Source organism: Brachyhypopomus gauderio, chromosome 5 (genome assembly GCF_052324685.1).
Source record: "Brachyhypopomus gauderio isolate BG-103 chromosome 5, BGAUD_0.2, whole genome shotgun sequence".
Classification (NCBI taxonomy): Eukaryota; Metazoa; Chordata; class Actinopteri; order Gymnotiformes; family Hypopomidae; genus Brachyhypopomus; species Brachyhypopomus gauderio.
The window spans coordinates 16,831,888-16,852,602 of record NC_135215.1 but is presented as its reverse complement, the minus strand read 5'-3'; the positions used below and the strand labels follow the sequence as shown (position 1 = coordinate 16,852,602).

The 20,715-nt window shown below is 43.5% G+C and overlaps 1 protein-coding gene across 3 annotated transcripts in view; it reads left to right on the top strand.

Moving 5' to 3' along the window:
• The window catches only part of col22a1 (collagen, type XXII, alpha 1), a 60,348-nt gene that overhangs the window by 24,215 nt on the left and 15,418 nt on the right, over positions 1–20,715 (top strand). For all 3 annotated transcript variants that reach the window (XM_077006081.1, XM_077006080.1, XM_077006082.1), the window contains 26 exons: positions 2,293–2,346; positions 3,081–3,134; positions 3,281–3,334; positions 3,626–3,679; positions 3,899–3,943; positions 5,039–5,092; positions 5,943–5,996; positions 7,792–7,827; positions 8,231–8,260; positions 8,375–8,428; positions 8,876–8,938; positions 10,056–10,109; positions 10,528–10,581; positions 10,678–10,731; positions 10,829–10,882; positions 11,332–11,385; positions 11,544–11,588; positions 11,710–11,772; positions 12,050–12,103; positions 14,104–14,145; positions 14,291–14,323; positions 14,767–14,820; positions 15,706–15,759; positions 16,088–16,141; positions 16,258–16,311; positions 16,933–16,986. In XM_077006081.1, coding sequence (XP_076862196.1) covers positions 2,293–2,346; positions 3,081–3,134; positions 3,281–3,334; positions 3,626–3,679; positions 3,899–3,943; positions 5,039–5,092; positions 5,943–5,996; positions 7,792–7,827; positions 8,231–8,260; positions 8,375–8,428; positions 8,876–8,938; positions 10,056–10,109; positions 10,528–10,581; positions 10,678–10,731; positions 10,829–10,882; positions 11,332–11,385; positions 11,544–11,588; positions 11,710–11,772; positions 12,050–12,103; positions 14,104–14,145; positions 14,291–14,323; positions 14,767–14,820; positions 15,706–15,759; positions 16,088–16,141; positions 16,258–16,311; positions 16,933–16,986 — 1,329 coding nt within the window. The remainder of the gene's footprint in view (positions 1–2,292; positions 2,347–3,080; positions 3,135–3,280; positions 3,335–3,625; positions 3,680–3,898; positions 3,944–5,038; positions 5,093–5,942; positions 5,997–7,791; positions 7,828–8,230; positions 8,261–8,374; positions 8,429–8,875; positions 8,939–10,055; positions 10,110–10,527; positions 10,582–10,677; positions 10,732–10,828; positions 10,883–11,331; positions 11,386–11,543; positions 11,589–11,709; positions 11,773–12,049; positions 12,104–14,103; positions 14,146–14,290; positions 14,324–14,766; positions 14,821–15,705; positions 15,760–16,087; positions 16,142–16,257; positions 16,312–16,932; positions 16,987–20,715) is intronic.

Genomic DNA, 20,715 nt, shown 5'->3' with positions numbered 1-20,715 from the left:
TTACAGCAAGAAAGCAGATTTTGTCAGTAATCCACTTAACACGTTTAGAAACATTTCAGTAATCAGATGATGGGTAATCTCCAAGTCTACATGAATCTGGCATCTGATTTCTGCTTGCAGCCCACCAAGCACCATGTGACATAAACGTCTGTCACAGCTTTTTAAATGAATTTTTTTACTACATTGGCATTTGTTATAGTTTTGGGTGCATGATGAAACCCTTCTTAAATTATTTTTTTACTTTATAGACTGAGACAAATGTTTTTAGTTTTATTGTCATCATTTCTCAGCACTTTCAACGACATCTTTGTCTACCTAGGTGTATTTTCACACATGCACAGTGTAAGAGGTCCTACCACCAGGAACCTCCTGTACATTAACTCACTGGAATGGTTAATATACAGGAGGATTAATGGACCATTAACTCACTGATCCACCTGAAGTGTGGGTGATCAGGGAAAAGGGATCTGAACTTCCACAAGGTCATATCACAGACCTGAAGGAAACGTACATAATTCCCATTGGACCTCCAGTCACACAGGAACCATGAGGCAGAAACAAGAATAACAGCAACTTCCAAATAACCTGTCATCAGGTCTCCAGGAGGCACATTAAGCTGTCCAGGAGAGACCTTGACATTATCAACAAAAAGACTAGAACATTCCTCAGAATGCATGGGGCACTTCACCCGAGACCCAACCTCCAGGAGCTGTACCACAGCCAGGAGGAGGGATGGGTTGTCTGAACAATTCAATTGTTCAATTCAGTGACAATTATAAGTTGCTTTGGATTAAAAAATGAATAGCACAGTTAAATGTAATGACTGTGCAGATTAGGTAAATCCAAGCAGTGATAGTATAATACTGAAAGACACAACCAAGTGGTGGTGGTCATTTGCAAGGAACAAAAGCTGGACACCTTAAAGTCTCAATGGGAGAAACCACAGAGTGGTGGAGAACATCTAACCTGATATCCTGGAAGACCTCCAGATTGAGACAGATAAACAGATAAAGTCATGAGTCAACCAGACATTGTGACAGTGGATAATATGCAGTAAACAGTAGTGGTAATAAATGTGATTTATGCCTAAATAATTGTAATTGACCATAAGGTCATTTTGAGATTTTAACTGAGTTTATGCTTCAGCTGGTTTTAGCAGAGGTGGGTGTTCCAGATTCAGAAAGTAAAAGTCCTTCCCAGGATTTTATTCAAGCTTGCTGGATTTTCTAATTAGTGGCAGGTAAAATTAGTGGAATCAACACAATCCAGGAAGCCTGAGCAAAATCCTGGTGAGGACTTTTACTTTCTGAACCTGGAATGCCCACCTCTGGGTTTTAGGCTGGGTTTTAAGAAGCTCAGCAGGCACTTGTGGTTAGGAATATGTCCTTGTGCATAGGGTTGCTTGTTGGGGGAGGGGGGGGGTGTTGTCGTACATCTCTGCTTTGTCTGCTTTTGTGTTTGTAAACAAAAGCTTGTGATTGTTGTTCAGAGGAGGTTGATGGTCAACCTGCATGAAACTGTAAACGCATGTGTATCTGTTCACCTGTTTCCATCAAGATTCGATTCAAACTGCAAACGCAAAATAATCCTGAAGTCTATTCGGAATCTGTTAGCATGACCCACTCTACAGTAAGCTAGCGTGCTATTCGTTAGCATGGAATTGGCATTTGGTATGTTAAATGTTGTCTGTTACTGACGACCCTGATATCTGTTCTACTGTTTTCATCTTCTATCCACATATAGGTGAAATTAGATTTTTGTGTTGTTTTGTAGATCATATCACCATGTTTTCTTATTTATTTAACAGTAACTACTAGATACTATTTGTGACTTGTTTAAATACTAGGATGAAGTCACTATGTGACTTAAATGATTAGAATATAGACCTGCAGTTTGAATGAAATTGGCCTTGTCATGTCGATGTCACTGCAGTATAAAATCACGTTAGGATGAACTGAAGGCGACACACTTTGGTGCACAAGGCCACTTAGTTAATACAGTTCAATACAGTCAAGAAAATCATAGGGTTGTTTTTGTTTTTCATCACTTTCAAGTCTGCATAATTCATCTCAAATGCAATGCAGTCTCTGCACATTATTGATTAGTATAAATCAGCTTTTTAAAATGTAGAGTGCAATGAATAAACATGTATTCAGTACAAACAGATTAATAAAGAAGATACTCCTGGATATGATTTGGAGAGTGTACTACCCCAGGCACATTTCAAGATGCCTTTTTTTACTGCCTAAGGTTGAGCTGGTTGGTTAAGTCTTTTTTCTTCTTTGGCCACAGGGGGACACCGGTGAACAAGGTCAGACTGGGACCAGAGGCGACAAAGGAGAGCGAGTAAGAAACCCTCACAAATCCTGCCCTTGCTAAGGTGTCAGTGGTTTCATAATATAGACCCCAGTGAGAAGTGGTCATTTTGTGAAGCACCATTTCACAGTTAGAATGAGAATGAGAGTTCAGTGAGAATGTTTCTGAGTTAACATTGTTCAGTAAGAATATCGCTGCCTGATCCGAACTTCTCTCCTGTTCTCCTTTGACCTTTGCTAGTTGACAGGTCTGATTTCAAATGTGCCTGAGGAATTTCTCCTAGATATGGTAGTGTGTTTAGAGATGTGGTATATATTTCTAGTGTCCAGTGTGAAGTATGTCCTGTTGAGAGAGCTGGTCCAGTGTCCAGTGTAAAGTAGTTCATGTCAAAGGAGCTGTTTCTAGTGTCCAGTGTCCAGTGTAAAGTACAGTAGGTCATGTTGAGGGAGCTGTTTCTAGTGTCCAGTGTAAAGTAGGTCATGTCAAAGGAGCTGTTTCTAGTGTCCAGTGTAAAGTAGGTCATGTCAAAGGAGCTGTTTCTAGTGTCCAGCGTAAAGTAGGTCATGTCAAAGGAACTGTTTCTAGTGTCCAGTGTAAAGTAGGTCATGTTGAAGGAGCTGTTTCCAGTGTCCAGTGTAAAGTGAGTCATTTTGAGGAAGCCGTTTCCAGTGTCCAGTGTAAAGTGTAAAGTGAGTCATTTTGAGGGAGCCGTTTCCAGTGTCCAGTGTAAAGTTGTTCATGTTGCTGACCTGTAACCCCCACAGGGATCTGATGGCTTACCAGGGCTAGTAGGAAAACCAGGAGACAGAGGCGAACAAGTGAGTGAGACACACAGTACAGTATGTTTCATTAATGTGTGTGTGTGTTCAGACATGTGCATGTGTGTATGTGTTTGTGTGTGTATGTGTGTGTATTTGGTCATAATATAGTGACAGTTCCATGTTTGTGCTGATCTCTTCTGCAGGGAGAACCAGGCCGCCCAGGAGTCTCTGGCACATCTGGTCCACTGGGCCCACAGGTGAGATTCCAGTTCTCAAACAATTCCCTTTGTGTCCAACAAGAATGTGAAAATCTAAGATGGTCAATATTTGTTTCAAACAGCATAATCACATATGTGTTATTTCATCGGTTCGATACCTTCCCTGTTTTTTAAAATGTAGAAAATATTAAAGGTAAGGAAGAGCAGGTGTGTCAAAACTTTTCACTGGTATATTAATATCAATATGTAGATCAATATCAGTCTGTAGATCAATATGTATATCAAGACCTTCGCCTTCTTACATGATCTGTTAATGCTTCTCCTCTTCAGGGACCTCAAGGAGATTCAGGAGTCCCTGGGACCCCTGGCCCTAAGGGAGTGTCTGTAAGTAGAATCCCTTCAGGCCATTTACAGCTGTTATACTCTATACTTCAGATATGTGGTTCACTGCTTTGAAGGATTCTGATTCTGCGTAGAGCTATAAGATAACTTTGGATTCACCATAGGGTGGACATTTTGCTCTGTTGATTCACATCAGGATGATCTTACATTCCCCTATCCCTGTGTGTGTGTGTGTGTGTGTGTGTGTGTGTGTGTCATCAGGGTGATCCTGGCAAAAAAGGAGAAAAGGGGACAACAGGAGAGAGGGTAAGGACTGATTCCTTTCAATCACATTTCTGTGTTTCAGTAAGAACCAGACAACCATTCAAAGACGTGAGCTTGAGTGTGTGTGCTGATAGCTCTAGCAGATGTAGCGGTGTTAACGTGGTCTCCATATTCCCCTCTTTCCTGTGAGGGAGATACGTGGGCGTAGTGTATCTGAGCTAGTCTGGACAGCTTAGAAGCACAAATCATCCAATCAGAGCAAAGCATTCTAGAGTTCTAGAACATTACTGCAGCTCGAAGAGTTCCAAGTTCGAAATGCTGAGATCCATGGTAATGTCTGACAATGCTGACAATGAGTCTGAGCGTGTTGGATGATTGAGTTGAGCCAAATGTTAATGGGGCTCTCGGTGTGAATGGAAGTGATTGTGAATGGAAAAACAGAGCAGTAGTGCTTGACATTTCTGGGTATGTCAAGAGCACCTCCCCTGAGGGACTCTTAGCACTGGTGCGGTCACCGCTTCATCTACTCACAGCATCATTTGCACACGGAGACGGCCTACATTCAGGGTCAGCTGCCAATTACTGGAGGACTCTGAACAGCACAATGAGTTAAAGGTGAAGTCGAACTTCACTGCCAGCTTCACAGGGAACTTCACTTCCCATAAACCCATAAATACCCAGACACCTCATGACCCTCTTGGGATTCTCAACAAAAGCTTTCTGCTTTCTGTGTAATACACTGAATGGCATACACACGTCTTTGTGTGTGTACATGATGTACACATTGTGTTTGAGTGTGTGTGTTTATGTATGTCATCTCCACATTTGCCCTGTCTGCTTCTGGACATTAAAGAGAAGTTCTGTAGAAATAGGTAGTCTAGGAAACTGATGGCATACTGAGCTCACACACACGCGCAATTTACAGATGAGTGTGTGGTGAAGATGTGAAGCCTGAGATAAGATGAACATGCCGCACTATATAAAGTCCTGTTTCCAAGCTGATGAGGTTCCCAACCTTGTTAAGGATGCACATTAGTCAGGTTAAGTGGCAAAACAGGCTTGAAACAAATAAAGACCTGCTGACATGTGACAGAGCACTAATATATATACTGTATAAACACTATTACTGTTGTCTAGGGGGAGCCAGGTTTGGACGGCTTTCCTGGCAAACCCGGAGCTCCAGGAAAAGATGTGAGTATTCCCAGTGTTTTATCTAGTTAATATGAGTATTCCCAGTGTTTTATCAACTGGGTGTGAGTATTCCCAGTGTTTTATCTAGTTAATATGAGTATTCCCAGTGTTTTATCTAGTGGGTGTGAGTATTCCCAGTGTTTTATCTAGTGGGTATGAGTATTCCCAGTGTTTTATCTAGTTAATATGAGTATTCCCAGTGTTTTATCTAGTGGGTGTGAATATTCCCAGTGTTTTATCTAGTGGGTGTGAGTATTCCCAGTGTTTTATCTAGTTAATATGAGTATTCCCAGTGTTTTATCTAGTGGGTGTGAGTATTCCCAGTGTTTTATCTAGTTAATATGAGTATTCCCAGTGTTTTATCTAGTGGGTGTGAGTATTCCCAGTGTTTTATCTAGTTAATATGAGTATTCCCAGTGTTTTATCTAGTGGGTGTGAGTATTCCCAGTGTTTTATCTAGTTAATATGAGTATTCCCAGTGTTTTATCTAGTGGGTGTGAGTATTCCCAGTGTTTTATCTAGTTAATATGAGTATTCCCAGTGTTTTATCTAGTGGGTGTGAGTATTCCCAGTGTTTTATTTAGTGGGTGTGAGTATTCCCAGCAATAAATAATTAATTATTGTGGATGAAAGCAATAAATAATTACTGTCGATAAATCATCTTTGCACAGCCCTGCCCATTCATACAGCATTAAAGTACACATTAATGTAGTCATTAACATACTCATTACTGTACTTATTAAAATACTCATTAACGTACTCATTAATTTACTAATTAACATACTCATTAATTTACTAATTAACATACTCATGAATGTACTCATTAACATACTCATTAATGTACTTGCAGGGGCTGAGAGGTCTTGTTGGAGCCCCGGGTGTAAGCGGAGTGAAAGGAGAAAAGGTGAGGAAACAAACACTCACTCACCTGGAACACTGTTGGCACAGGGGCTGGTGTTTGATCTGTAGCACTTACTAAACCGTTTGATGGGTAGAAAACTTTTTCTGCTCAGACTGATTCTCAGAGCTGCTTAAGTCTCGCCAGACTGGTCATGTTAGCGGTTCCCATGTTCATGGGGACGGGCTGTAAACGTCTGTTTAGGAGATCACACTTGGCCTTGGAATTCATCTAGCATTCAAGCTGTGATATTATACCAGATGTTAATATCCCAGGATGTAATTGGCAAATGTACAAGAACATGCAGGAACAAACGTACACACACACACACACACACACACACACACACACACACACACACACACACACACACTCTTCAGATTGGTAACTTTTAAAATTATTCCAAGATTTCTTTATTTATTCGAAGAACACCTCCCATGGTCTTATGTGTCCCCCTGAAGAGCTGCAACCATAGTCTAGGTTACTACATCCTCACCTCACACCTCACACACCACCTCCAGTGGCGTGCACACATAGACACCAGGTGTCCTGTGCTAAAGCACCACCAACTTTTTTTCATTTTACTGAGGTCGGTTTAAAATGATTTTTTGAAAACATGAGCGATTAAAAACAATGCCCTGAAATGAGCCACCACCTCGCACACGCCCGACCTCTCTCTTCCTTTAACACCAGATGCGCAGTTTAGTTCAGCGAGTGGAAGGAAGCGTTTTCAGCACAGCACGCACGGTCACAGATAGACTTCTTCTCCCGTGCCCCACCAGCCAGGTTACATACACATGAAGTAAAATCGTACCGTTTGCCCTCTAAGCCCAACGTGAAATCATTTTCTTGTGCAGTATGTCTCATACAGCACCAAACTACTAAGCATTTTTAGACGACTGGTCACCTGATAAACTAGTCGCACTAGCCCAAATCAATGATAGATAACGTGAGGACGACTACATACAAATAATTAAGGTAGAGTTTGCAAATCTATGTGTTAAGCTGAACGTACTGTTGTATAGGTTTTGTTAGGCAACATAAATTAACACATTCATTTGTGAAAGAAGAAACGGGAAGTTCCCCATTACCTGTGAAAAATGTCCATCTGCATTCGTGTAATGACAACACTCAGTAGCCTATAACTCCTTCTCGTACTTTAAAATATATGCAACAAGGCCTGCAGACAGTGGAGGGTAAACAGAAGTTAACTGAAGGACATGACTGTATATAGTTAATATTGGATATGAATTATATCAGTTGGCTGTGTGACTTTTTTCCATTGAAAACTCATGTTTAGAGAATGTTACAAATAAAAGTCAAATTTCATTCAACATGTGCTTGTAGTTTTTTTTTTATTTGCGCTAAAAAGTGCCCTTCAAATCCCCCCCCCCCCCCCAGCACTTGCCCCCCAAAATGTCTGTGCACGCCACTGACCACCTCTGTGGAACATCTGTACAATAAACCTTTTAAATCAGGTCATTCTTGGTCACAATGTCATTTGCTGGGCAGTGCGAGTGATAGAAGCGGTGAACACATGGGGTGATATTATCACCTCATCTATAGTATGGAAATGTCTCATTTGCATGTTTGTGAACCTTGTGTGCTTTATGTTTAAGTGCAGTATATAAATCAGTTGACACCGTTTTTTTTAATGTGTGTCTGCGTGTATGTGCACCTGTGTGTGTGTGTGTGTGTGTGTGTGTGTGTGTGTGTGTGTGTGTGTGCGTGTATGTGCACCTGTGTCTCTGTGTGTGTGTGTGTCTCTGTGTGTGTGTGTGTGTGTGTGTGTGTGTGCTAGGGTGAGAGAGGGCCTGCTGGGATACCTGGTGATGTGGTGAGTGATTCCTCTGAACTCTCAGCGTTAAACCTGCTTCTCATTCTGTGAGCTACAGTCTCTCGAACTCCAGTAAATCCAGCAATCAATATGCATACTGAAGTCAGAGAACTAATCGTTCTGAGGACACCATGAACATTGAATGCATGAAAAGACCATTCAGACTCCATTCAGAGGTGAAACAGTGGCCAGGCAAGTAGCAGTGCCACCTGCTCCTGTTTGTGAGCCCTGCCATTTGAACAACAGATTAAAGCAGGCCGCACATGCGTCTAATGGGACACAGCTGGAGACAGCTGGAGCCATTACTGTACAGCCATTATGATCATTACTACTCTGAGGCCAGTAATGTTGCTCATTTTGTAATGACTGTTTTGCATATTTGTTTTTGGTCGTGTTACCTCAGGTCCACTTGGCTGGACTGAAAGGACAAGATGTGAGTAATGAAATCAAACACAGACACCGTGTGTGATATTCTGTTTCAGTTCAACATTTTCAACATCTGGGGTGTGTGTGTGTGTGTGTGTGTGTGTGTGTTCTTGTTTTACAGGGCATCCCAGGACCTCCTGGCCCCCCAGGAGCTGATGGGGTCCCTGGACCTTCTGTAAGACTTTTGTCCTGTTTTAACCATTATGCCCCACTGAGAGCCGCAGAGAGTCTTATTTACAGCGTGTATGTCAGCACCATGAAACCAGCCTCCGCTGCTGCATGTAACCTGTGGGCCACACAACCTGAGCACATTACCAGACTTCCTCTGGGAAGTGTCATGTCTGCCCTTGCAAATGATGTTTTCAAACTCTAGGAATTTGTCAGGTTGTACAGAGATGGAATGAAAATGTTGTGACATATTTAGAAAATCATGCATGACAACAGATGAATCGGTTAGCAGGCTAACAGCAGACTGATCAGAGGAGTGTGTATGTGTGTGTGTGTGTGTGTGTGTGTGTGTGTGTGTGTGTGTGTGCCCTTCAAAGCTCCAGTGTATTTGCGCTGTGTGGTGCATGAACTTCCTCCATTTAAGGTTCTGACATTCCTCATTTCTCTCTTCCAGGGCCCACCTGGTCCACCTGGTGCACCTGGTCCACCTGGAGATGCAGGAGAACCCGGTCAAAGGGTAAATGCTTTACTAACAGAAGAGCAGGGATGTGCTCCCTTTATCCGCGTTAAAGGAGACCAGCCTGGCTCCTGGACTCTGGTCTGCTCGCGGCCTTCAGCCTCTTTAAACGAGCACATCTGTCTCGCTCAGCTGCTGATTTAGCTGCTCCATGCTGGGTAAGACTAGGACTGGAGTTTTGGGAGCAGGAGCAGGAGTGGCGGGTCATGGCATGGGTAGCCCAGCCTACAGTAGCTGCAGGCCGTCCTGTGTTTTATGTTGTCTGTCTGAAGCAGGTATTCCAGTTCTCAAGGTCCACTGTGGTTTTCCACACCTCCTTCATCTAGTAGTCAGGTGTGACAACAGCGTGATATGTTAATCATTTAATCAACTACAAGTGATTACAAATTACAGGACCGGATTTGGATTCATTTGGAGGGAGGAGCTTGGAATGTCCTGTCAGGGAGGAGGGAGGAGCTATCAGTATCTTGTCAGGGAGGACGCAAGAGGTGTAAGTGTCCTGAACAGTTGTAGCCATGTCTGAATGAGTTTCTAGAAAGTTCCTCTACTCACACACTGGCAAGTTTGACAGCTTGGTTCTTTTTGGAGCGTTCCACAGCCAGCTGCCATCATGAGAGTTGGTGTTTGTTCAGGAATCTTGGCTTGGCCCGCAGGTGTCCCTGCTGGCCCTCTCGGCTCTGCGGGATTGGACAGAGGAACAGGCCTGGTTATCTTTGGTTGGTCTGCACCATGGCAGTTTTTGGTTGCCAGATGGAGTAGATTTCAACATGGGCCAGGTCCTAAAATGTGCGCAGACACGCAGTCAAGACGTTCTCTCTCGATTCTCAAGACCCGGGGCCCACACGCACAGCAGCAGTCTCTGGTGTTTGGGGTGTCTCTCTCTGTGGATCCGTTGTTAATGTACAGAGATTGTACCTTCTTTCACTAGTCTAATACATGTTGTACTTTTTCCATTAGAATGGTAAAGAATGGAGTTTGTACAGGTTAACTGTAGCTTTTCTGAGTGCTCAGTAACTCAGAGTTGCATCTTCCTTCTTTGTCCAGTAGATGGCAGCATGCACCAGCACTGGGTTGCTTTTCTTTTCTTTTGATCTTCTGATATTTGTCTTCTCTCTAGGGAAAGAAAGGTGACGGTGGACTGCCTGGGGTGGACGGGCTTCCTGGACCTCCTGTAAGAACAGCCGTCACTTGAGCTCCTTCATCTCTCCTCACTGCTCATCTTCCAACCCTGTTTTCTCACAAACAACACTGTCTATAAACAGCTCTTACAAACACCTTCCTTTTCCCCAGAATAAACGCACTAAACAAGATCGGATGTCTCCACAGCTGTTAGCTGGCCCTCATTTGTGCACTCGGCTCCCCCTAGTGGCTGCGCACAGATATTTTGTTTTGTTTTGCTTGTTTCAGGCACAATTTTAACTCCGATTTATATAGGGTTGGCATAGTTCAGTAAAACTCAGATTTATATTGCAGTATTATATTATTCAGATTAATTGTGACTTGATTTCTGTTGTAACCATTCACATAGAACAACATCTGTTTATAGATCAATAATAAATCCTTTGTCTTTGGTTTGGTTTTGTTTGTAGGGTCCTGTCGGCCCGTCTGGACCTCCTGGCAGTCGGGGCCATACTGGACCACCTGTGAGTTTACACAGTTCCTACACTATAATGAGAAGGAAATGAATCAGGAGATATTCATTCAGGCACATTTGAACTTTGCCTTTGTCGTCTCCACAGGGATTACCTGGTGAAATTGGCTTCTCTGGAAAACCAGGAGAAGCAGGAAAACCTGTAAGAGGATGAGGAACGAAGTTGTTGTGTTAGAAACCCTGAGCTGCTCTAAACATCGATCACATAAAGTCCTGCTGACTGTTGAATGTTTTTGCAGGGTCTGCCGGGTAAGGACGGCCTGGATGGTCTCCCCGGAAACGATGGAGAGAAGGTCAGTGGAGTCTTACAGAGTTTTACATCATAATTACCCCATTGCCCCTTCTGCCCTTACCAGCTCAGTCCCAGACCCCATCAGAGGTGTATTTCACTAAAGCTGCCCCAGTAGCCATTGTTATATGCCAGTTTCCTGTCATATCCTGTTTCAAAAAAGAAACTTGCTTTGCCATGCAAGGCTTTAATATGACGCTTCTAAAAACAAACAAATAAACAAAAACCCTCCATCCTATTGTGTAGCTCACCTGACACTGTACTGATGAAAACCTGAATATCAGTGTCACACCTTTTGCATTTACAACCACTTTTTCATTATCAGGCCTACAAACAAAAAGAAACATCACCTGCCTGAAACGTTACCTGCTCCATTATGCTTTCTGTTATTTCATTTGCATTGCGTGTTGGCTTTGCTCTGTGCCGGCCTGTCTCTGACCTGCTGTTTTACAGGGCCCGCTCGGAGAACCCGGCCTGGACGGACTTCCTGGGAAACCTGGTCCAAAGGTGATCCTGCTAGCCTCTCACCCTGGTGCCTTCCCACCAAGAGTAACAAACAAAATCAACAGTAATGGCCGAACATCAATACATGTGCGGTAATGAAGTGAGGTTGTATCCGTGGCAACGATTAGGCTGCATGAGTGATGCTGTAATTTGTTTCCAAGGGTGATGAAGGGCCTCCGGGACCCAGGGGACCGGCAGGAGAGCGGGTGCGTGTTGCAGGACTTCATGATGACAACAGAATAACAGCTTAATAATGCCAAACCCTGTATGCTGCATGTTGTAATGACAACGTCTGTCTCCTTATTGCCTGTGTTATGTGTTGGCCAGGGAGAGACTGGTTTACCTGGTGAGGCAGGACTGATGGGGCCTAGAGGAGAAAGAGGAGCACAGGTAGAGTTGAACCCCTCCGGCCTGTACAGACACACTCTGAGCCTCAAAGCTTTAAAAATGCTGTGATTCAATGATTCATTCAGTGATCCATGTACTGTATACTGGTGCCAAGGTAAAACCCAGAGCTGCTGTCCATGGTGCTCACACGAGCATCTAAGAGCAGGTGTAGTATGAACTTGAGTGTGTGTGTGTGTGTGTGTGTGTGTGTGTGTGTGTGTGTGCCTCTGGGTATGGTGACCTCACTCCATGTTCTTCTCTGGTTGTGCGCCCTCTGCAGGGGGAGAGAGGGAAGGACGGTTCACTTGGCCCAAAGGGGGAGAAGGGAGACAAGGTGAGATGGACCTGAACCTTAACAGAACCTTTTACTTCCCTGCTGCGTACTGCAGATATCTGCAGATGCCCGTAAGAGAGGATCTCGCAGTCATGCCATCAACACATACGATGTTAAAAGCAACTGCCCTATCTCACTGTGTCATTTCTGTGTACATGTGTGTGTATTGTGTCATTTCTGTGTAAATGTGTGTGTAATGTGTCATTTCTGTGTAAATGCGTGTGCACTGTGTCATTTCTGTGTAAATGTGTGTATAGTGTGTAATTTCTATGTAAATGTGTGTGTAGTGTGTACATGTGTGTGTAGTGTGCCATTTCTGTATAAATGTGTGTTTAAATGTGTGTGTAGTGTGTACATGTGTGTGTAGTGTGCCATTTCTGTATAAATGTGTGTTTAAATGTGTGTGTAGTGTGTCATGTCTGTGTAAATGTGTGTAGTGTGTACATGTGTGTGTAGTGTGTCATGTCTGTGTAAATGTGTGTAGTGTGTATATGTGTGTAGTGTGTACGTGTGTGTAGTGTGTCATGTGTGTGTAAATGTGTGTGTAGTGTGTCATGTGTGTGTAAATGTGTGTAGTGTGTACATGTGTGTGTAGTGTCATGTCTGTGTAAATGTGTGTAGTGTGTACATGTGTGTGTAGTTTGTCATGTCTGTGTAAATGTGTGTGTAGTGTGTCATTTCTACATAACTGAACACCTTATTCATACACGATGCTCTAACCCAGGGGTGTCAAACTCTGGCCCGCGGGCCAAATTTGGCCCACGTTGTAATTATATTTGGCCCGCGAGACAATACCAAATGACTACTAGAGCTTGCCCCTGGTATTATACTGTACAGCGCATTCACCGCTAATGCTACAAATCCCATAATGCCCTGCTGTTGTTTTGGCGCGTCAATCAGTAGGACAGTAGGCATAGTAACTTCACACTACAACTGTCACTGTGCTACCCATTGACTGTCAATGGTGCTACCCCTTCCCAAAAATGGTGAAAAGAAAGGCAGAAAACATGCGCAGTTTGTTGAAAAACTCAGCGTACTCAGCGCTGACTTTAGCCGGCGATTTGCCGACTTTGACGTCCAGAAATGGAGGTTTGAACTGCTTAGTAATCCCTTCGCAGTTGATGTCGAAAATGCAGCAACCAACATGCAAATGGAGCTGATTGAACTCCAGTGCAAGGACACGCTGAAAGCAAAGTATGATGCTGTAGGCGCCGCACAGTTTCCACAGTTCATCCCTGACACAATGCCTCAGCTCCGCACCCAAGTTGCTCAGATGCTCTCTATGTTCGGCAGCACTTATCTATGTGAGCAACTTTTCTCCTCTATGAAGATGACCAAAACATCTCTCAGGAGACGTCTGACTGATGAACACCTTTGCTCGATACTGAGGATTTCTTCAACTCAGAGCTTGAGCCCAGACATTGATGAAATAGCATCCAAGAAGAGATGCCAGGCATCTGGCTTGAGCACATCAGAGTAGATCAGCGTGTAGCAACTGAGCAATAATTAACATTTTTTAATGCACTTTTTCTTGCTATTCCAAGGCATTGGCTTGAATGGTTGATTGATTTATTTTTTTTTTTTTAATATTAGCCAGTGGAAAATTTTTATTTTGATATTTAATTCAGAAGGCTGCAAATAGAAAAGAAAAATTTTATTTAATAAATGAATGCCATTGATGTGTTTTTTTTAATTGAAATTTGTATATATAATGTACGGTAATAAGCGTTGCTTGTTCCATATTCAATGTTGAAGCAAAATTTGTTTTGGTCCATATTAAAAGGTTCATTTGTTCAATGTTGGCCCGCGACTTTGTTCAGGTTTTAAATTTTGGCCCACTGTGTTTTTGAGTTTGACACCCCTGCTCTAACCAGTTGGACGTTTTATGACTATGAAGACTATATTAGTTTTAATCCATGACTACAGTGAAGCACTTGTCCTAGACTCTCTCTCTCTCTTTCTGTCTTTCTTCATCTGTCGTTCTCTCTGTCTCCTCACAGGGGGACGTAGGACCTACGGGAGCCCCAGGAGCTCCAGGAAATGTAAGAACAGTAATCACACAACCAAACAAACCAATATCGTGATTAGCTTAGCTACTGTACATTTATGCAAATAAATGTTATAAAATTGAGGGGGTTTTTTTTGCAAGTAATTCACCATGTTTTCAATGATCTGATTTCTTTCTAGGTGGCCAGTGTGGTTCCACAGCCTGGGGAACCAGTATGTTATCAAATCTACTGCTGTAGACACCACTTTCATTTCATGTAGTTATCTGGATAGTATAACGTTATGTGTACAGTTATGCGGTAGTTATAGCGTTATTTGGGTAGTTAATTATGAAATGCTAGTCATGCTAGTGTTAAGGACCAAGTGCTGAGCATGCTGAACTGTTCTGACATGATGACTATGTTGTGTATATGTGGTTATATTTATGCCCATTCTTGGTGTGTGTGCGTGATCTATATGTGTGTTGTGTATGAATATTTTGTATGTGTTGAGTATGCGTGTGCTGTATGCGTGATCTATATGCGTGTGCTGTATGCGTGTGCTGTATGCGTGTGCTGTATGCGTGTGCTGTATGCGTATGCTGTGTGCGTGATCTGTATGAGTGTTCGGTAAGCATTTTCTATACGTTGTATACACTGTTTTAACCCACGTCATAGGGAAAGCCTGGAGAGAAAGGAGAAAAGGGAGACCAGGGAAAACCTGGAGAGGTGGTGAGTATCTAGGGAGAAGTTCCAAAAATACTAAAACAACTAACAGAAAGGTGCATGTAATCTGACTTGCCAACACCAGGTGGCAGCAGAGAGTTAATTTGCTTTGTATGGATTCTACAGTAATTAACCCATTTTGCTCCTTCAGACAAAACTGTCTCCCTTTAACTACACTCAGTCTTTCAGAGAACTGAAAGAAGCTCTTGCAATGTTAACTTACAGAGTGTCTTATTGGGTACATTTACATTTTCACCATTTAACTTTAACTTGGAAAACATACTTTGTTGATGCAAAAACACCAGAACATTATTTTTTTCTCTCTCTCTCTCTCTCTCTCTCTGTCTCTCTGTCTCTCTGTCTCTGTTTTCTCATTTTTCATCACATTTCCCTTTCTCTCACATTATTCTCTTTCTCATCTGTTCTTGTTCTCATTCTCTCATTCACATTCTCTCTCTCTCTCTTTCTCTCTCTCACTCTCTCTGTCTCTTTGACATTCACACTCCGTGTAAGTCTTTCTCTCAGTCACACACACACACACACACACACTCACACACCCACACACAAATCTGTTAAAATATGGTGGAGACTGAGAACTATGCATCTCTGTAATACACAGACAGACAAATATGCACACACAGACAGGCTTATTATGATGATAAATTATCTGTCACCTGTATGAAATTAAAGGCCTGTGTTGAAGTACTAATCTATTGTGCAGCAAGGAACAGTACGTCCTGACTGTGGAAATCGCTTGCCTTTGACTGTAAAACAGGCAGTGCAGACTTGCATGGCGTCAAAAGCACAGCGTAGACCACACGGCACCGTGGAAGGACCAGACAGCACAGTGTGATGTTGCTGTGATGTTTCTGAGTGCTGATCTCTTTCCAGGGTCAGAGGGGACTTCCTGGTGAGCAGGGCTTCCGAGGACCATCGGGACCTCCGGTAATCACTCATCCACCATCCACTCTCTGTCTGCTGGGGTGTTTTAGATTAGTTTCATATGTGGAGGAATGCAGACAGGGACAGGGACAGGGTCAGGGACAGGGACAGGGACAGTTTCATATATGCGGCTGATATTCACAATGTAGAGCTAGAGCAACCCTCCTCCCTTTCTCTCATGGCTTCCTGTGACTGATCATCTGAAAATGATGGACTACTGAATGTTTGAGTGCTTTTCTGGTGGAGGGAGACTAAACTACTGACCCCTTGGTAAGAGTTAACTGTTCTTACAGTACTGAGTGGACATTCAATCTACTGCCGTTTTGAACAGGGGGCGAAAGGTGATACAGGAGCCAAAGGAGATGCTGGACTTAATGGAGAACCTGTGAGTATCACACCTACATGTGATGTCATCAAAACGGGCACTTTATTTTTAGTGTTCCTTTGCAATGTCATCAAGATGTGCCATTTATTTTTGCTTTTTTCATTTTTGTTTTTCAGGGACCACTAGGACAGCCTGGCCCCCAGGGTCCTCGAGGGTTGCCAGGCAACGTAGTACGTGCCACAAGAATTGTTATTTGTTTTTGGCTATTAAAAGAATATTTTACCCAGAAATGCTAATGATACAAGCTAATATGTGATGGCGAGGAAAAGCAGGATGTTGAGACGAGTTCAATACGTCCAAGAAAAGCTTTATTAGTTTAACACTGCACAAGCAGTGCTCACTAACACACAACACACAGAACGAAATGAAGTTAGACTCTGACAATTGACGCACATTATATACCTTGTACTAAACGAGACCCAAATGTTAAGACAAACCACAGGAATACATGGACATAACCAGACGTAGACCACACCTACACATGCCCAAGGGGAGTGGCCTGGGGCTGTAACGTGACAATATGTATAGTAATGCGATGAAATCATTATTATTCAGTTTCATATCTTCATTCACTTTTGCTATTTCTGTGTTTAAATTAACTGTTATCTGTATACTACTACATTAACATATGTTGGTAGAATGTTCATAAATATTTATAAAATGAGAGGTTCACAAAGAGTCTTCTAATCATGTGAACACTTAGAATGAGTTAATATTAATATGTGTATGTGTGTCTAGGGTTTTTTGTGGAGGACAGCAGTGGTTAGTCTGCCTGTATTTTTGTCCAATAGGGCATCCCAGGCAGTATCGGGCCACCTGGCGTAGCTGGACCCAGGGGAGAGAAGGTGAGGCCCACATGCTCAGTGCCGACCGGGTCGCCGGGTCCACTGGGTGTGCCTGTTTAACGAAGTTCATGTGTGTGCAGCATTTAGTACAGATTAATACAAATGTAGTTTCAGTTCATTTTAGTTTATCAGAGCTTTAACAGAGCTTAATGCAGTTTAACATAGCTTAATGTAGTTTAACAGGTTTAACAGAGCTTGATGCAGTTTAACAGAGCTTTAGCAGAGCTTAATGTAGTTTATACAAGCTTTTTGTAGTTTAACAGAGCTGTAACAGAGCCTAATGTATCAGAGCTTAATACAGTTTAACATAGTTTAATGAAATTTAACAGAGCTTACTATAGTTTATAAGACTATAATGTAGTTTAACAGTTTTAACAGAGCTTAATGTAGTTTAATAGAGCTTTAACAGAGCTTAATGCAGTTTAACAGAGTTTTAACAGAGCTTAATATAGTTGTGTGTGTGGAGTGGAAGGGGAGAAGAAGAAGCATCCCACCGTTACCATACCAACTACGCAGTCCGCAAGGGCTTGTAATAGTGATTAGCTACAGTGCGCTTTCATTAGCATAGCAGATATCCTTTGAACAACAGCTCTCTCGACACCTGCCAGTGACATTCAGGAAAAGGCTTTGGTCATGACACAGAGAGTCTGGCAGGTTTGGGTATTATAACAAATCTGTTATTGTCACATTTCATGTGAATGTGAATTACGGCCCCCATTCTTAACATCTCCATTCAAAGAGTTCAACCGTGCAGATTCCTCCCCCGTCTACATCGTCTAGACAAGATGTGCCTCAGAACGCTCGAGTTTGCAATATGAGCTCGTGTGAAGAGGGAGTTCACTGTTGCTGCTTCAGGAAGGACGTTTGTTACTGAATCTGTCTAACAAGGTAAAGGGGTTTACCAGGAGCTCCTGCACATACCTGGCAACCAACAAAGTTTATCGTGGAGATTCACACTTCCTAATTGGCTGAATGATTAAGGAGGAGTCGGCCAATCGCAGTGGGAGGTGGGACAGTTATGTTGCCCTGTTGGGGAGAAGCTCTCCAAATCCTTTGATGTGTAGGTTCTGAAGTCCCTGCATTGTGCTGTATGCAGTTTCATAGCAGATCCAGATAGTTCTAAATAAATAGCAGGTTTCAATATTCTAATATAGGAGGCACCATTTCATTTCAAATGGTTAAATGTGACTAAAATGAATTGGATTCACAGTCTCCACAGCAGTGCGACTCACTACTGTCAGACTGGAGTGGAGTGGATTTCTAAGTGCATAATGTTCTAGAGATTAATATGGCTGAACAGACCCAGGTGTTCTCTGGGTCCGGGTGTTCGGCTGGGTCCGGGTGTTCCCTGGGTCCAGGTGTTTTCCTGGGTTGCGGTGTTCTGCTGGGTTTGTATGTTCACTTCCACTGGAGGAGAGAACATTCACATTGGTTGTGATTTTGGAGAACCATCCAGAGAGTGGAGGGTCTTTCACTTCATTTTGGTCAAATCTCTGCACAAAGATGTTTTAATCTCTTTAATAGGCTGGGAGGCTAGAAGCAAGTGTGTGTGGGGAGGCTGGAAACAGGTGTGTGTGTGGAGGGTGGAAACAGGTGTGTGTGATAAGGCTGGAAACAGGTGTGTGTGGGGAGGGTGGAAACAGGTGTGTGTGGGGAGGCTGGAAACAGGTGTGTGTGATAAGGCTGGAAACAGGTGTGTGTGGGGAGGCTGGAAACAGGTGTGTGTGGGGAGGGTGGAAACAGGTGTGTGTGGGGAGGCTGGAAACAGGTGTGTGTGGGGAGGGTGGAAACAGGTGTGTGTGGGGAGGCTGGAAACAGGTGTGTGTGGGGAGGGTGGAAACAGGTGTGTGTGGGGAGGCTGGAAACAGGTGTGTGTGGGGAGGCTGGAAACAGGTGTGTGTGGGGAGGCTGGAAACAGGTGTGTGTGGGGAGGGTGGAAACAGGTGTGTGTGGGGAGGCTGGAAACAGGTGTGTGTGGGGAGGGTGGAAACAGGTGTGTGTGGGGAGGCTGGAAACAGGTGTGTGTGTGGAGGGTGGAAACAGGTGTTTGTGATAAGGCTGGAAACAGGTGTGTGTGGGGAGGGTGGAAACAGGTGTGTGTGATAAGGCTGGAAACAGGTGTGTGTGGGGAGGGTGGAAACAGGTGTGTGTGGGGAGGGTGGAAACAGGTGTGTGTGGGGAGGGTGGAAACAGGTGTGTGTGGGGAGGGTGGAAACAGGTGTGTGTGATAAGGCTGGAAACAGGTGTGTGTGGGGAGGGTGGAAACAGGTGTGTGTGATAAGGCTGGAAACAGGTGTGTGTGGGGAGGGTGGAAACAGGTGTGTGTGGGAAGGATGGTCACCACACCAGAGCAGACTGGCTCTGCTCATACTGGTGAGGAGTTGGACACAACTGACCTACAATGACACAGTGATGCAGGAGGCTGAATGCCTTGTGCACTGTGTGCATAAATCATCAGTGTGTGACTTCACCAGCGCTACACATACACATCTGCCTCCTTCCTCATCACATACACATCTGCCTCATCACATACACATCTGTCTCCTGCATCATCACATACACATCTGTCTCCTGCATCATCACATACACATCTGCCTCCTGCCTCATCACATACACATCTGTCTCCTGCCTCATCACATACACATCTGTCTCCTGCATCATCACATACACATCTGCATCATCACATACACATCTGTCTCCTGCATCATCACATACACATCTGCATCATCACATACACATCTGTCTCCTGCATCATCACATACACATCTGCCTCATCACATACACATCTGTCTCCTGCATCATCACATACACATCTGCATCATCACATACACATCTGCATCATCACATACACATCTGCATCATCACATACACATCTGTCTCCTGCATCATCACATACACATCTGCCTCATCACATACACATCTGTCTCCTGCATCATCACATACACATCTGCCTCATCACATACACATCTGTCTCCTGCATCATCACATACACATCTGCATCATCACATACACATCTGCATCATCACATACACATCTGCATCATCACATACACATCTGTCTCCTGCATCATCACATACACATCTGCATCATCACATACACATCTGTCTCCTGCATCATCACATACACATCTGCATCATCACATACACATCTGTCTCCTGCCTCATCACATACACATCTGCATCATCACATACACATCTGTCTCCTGCATCATCACATACACATCTGTCTCCTGCATCATCACATACACATCTGTCTCCTGCATCATCACATACACATCTGTCTCCTGCATCATCACATACACATCTGCATCATCACATACACATCTGTCTCCTGCATCATCACATACACATCTGCCTCATCACATACACATCTGTCTCCTGCATCATCACATACACATCTGCATCATCACATACACATCTGCATCATCACATACACATCTGTCTCCTGCATCATCACATACACATCTGCCTCATCACATACACATCTGTCTCCTGCATCATCACATACACATCTGCCTCATCACATACACATCTGTCTCCTGCATCATCACATACACATCTGCATCATCACATACACATCTGCATCATCACATACACATCTGCATCATCACATACACATCTGTCTCCTGCATCATCACATACACATCTGTCTCCTGCATCATCACATACACATCTGCATCATCACATACACATCTGTCTCCTGCATCATCACATACACATCTGCATCATC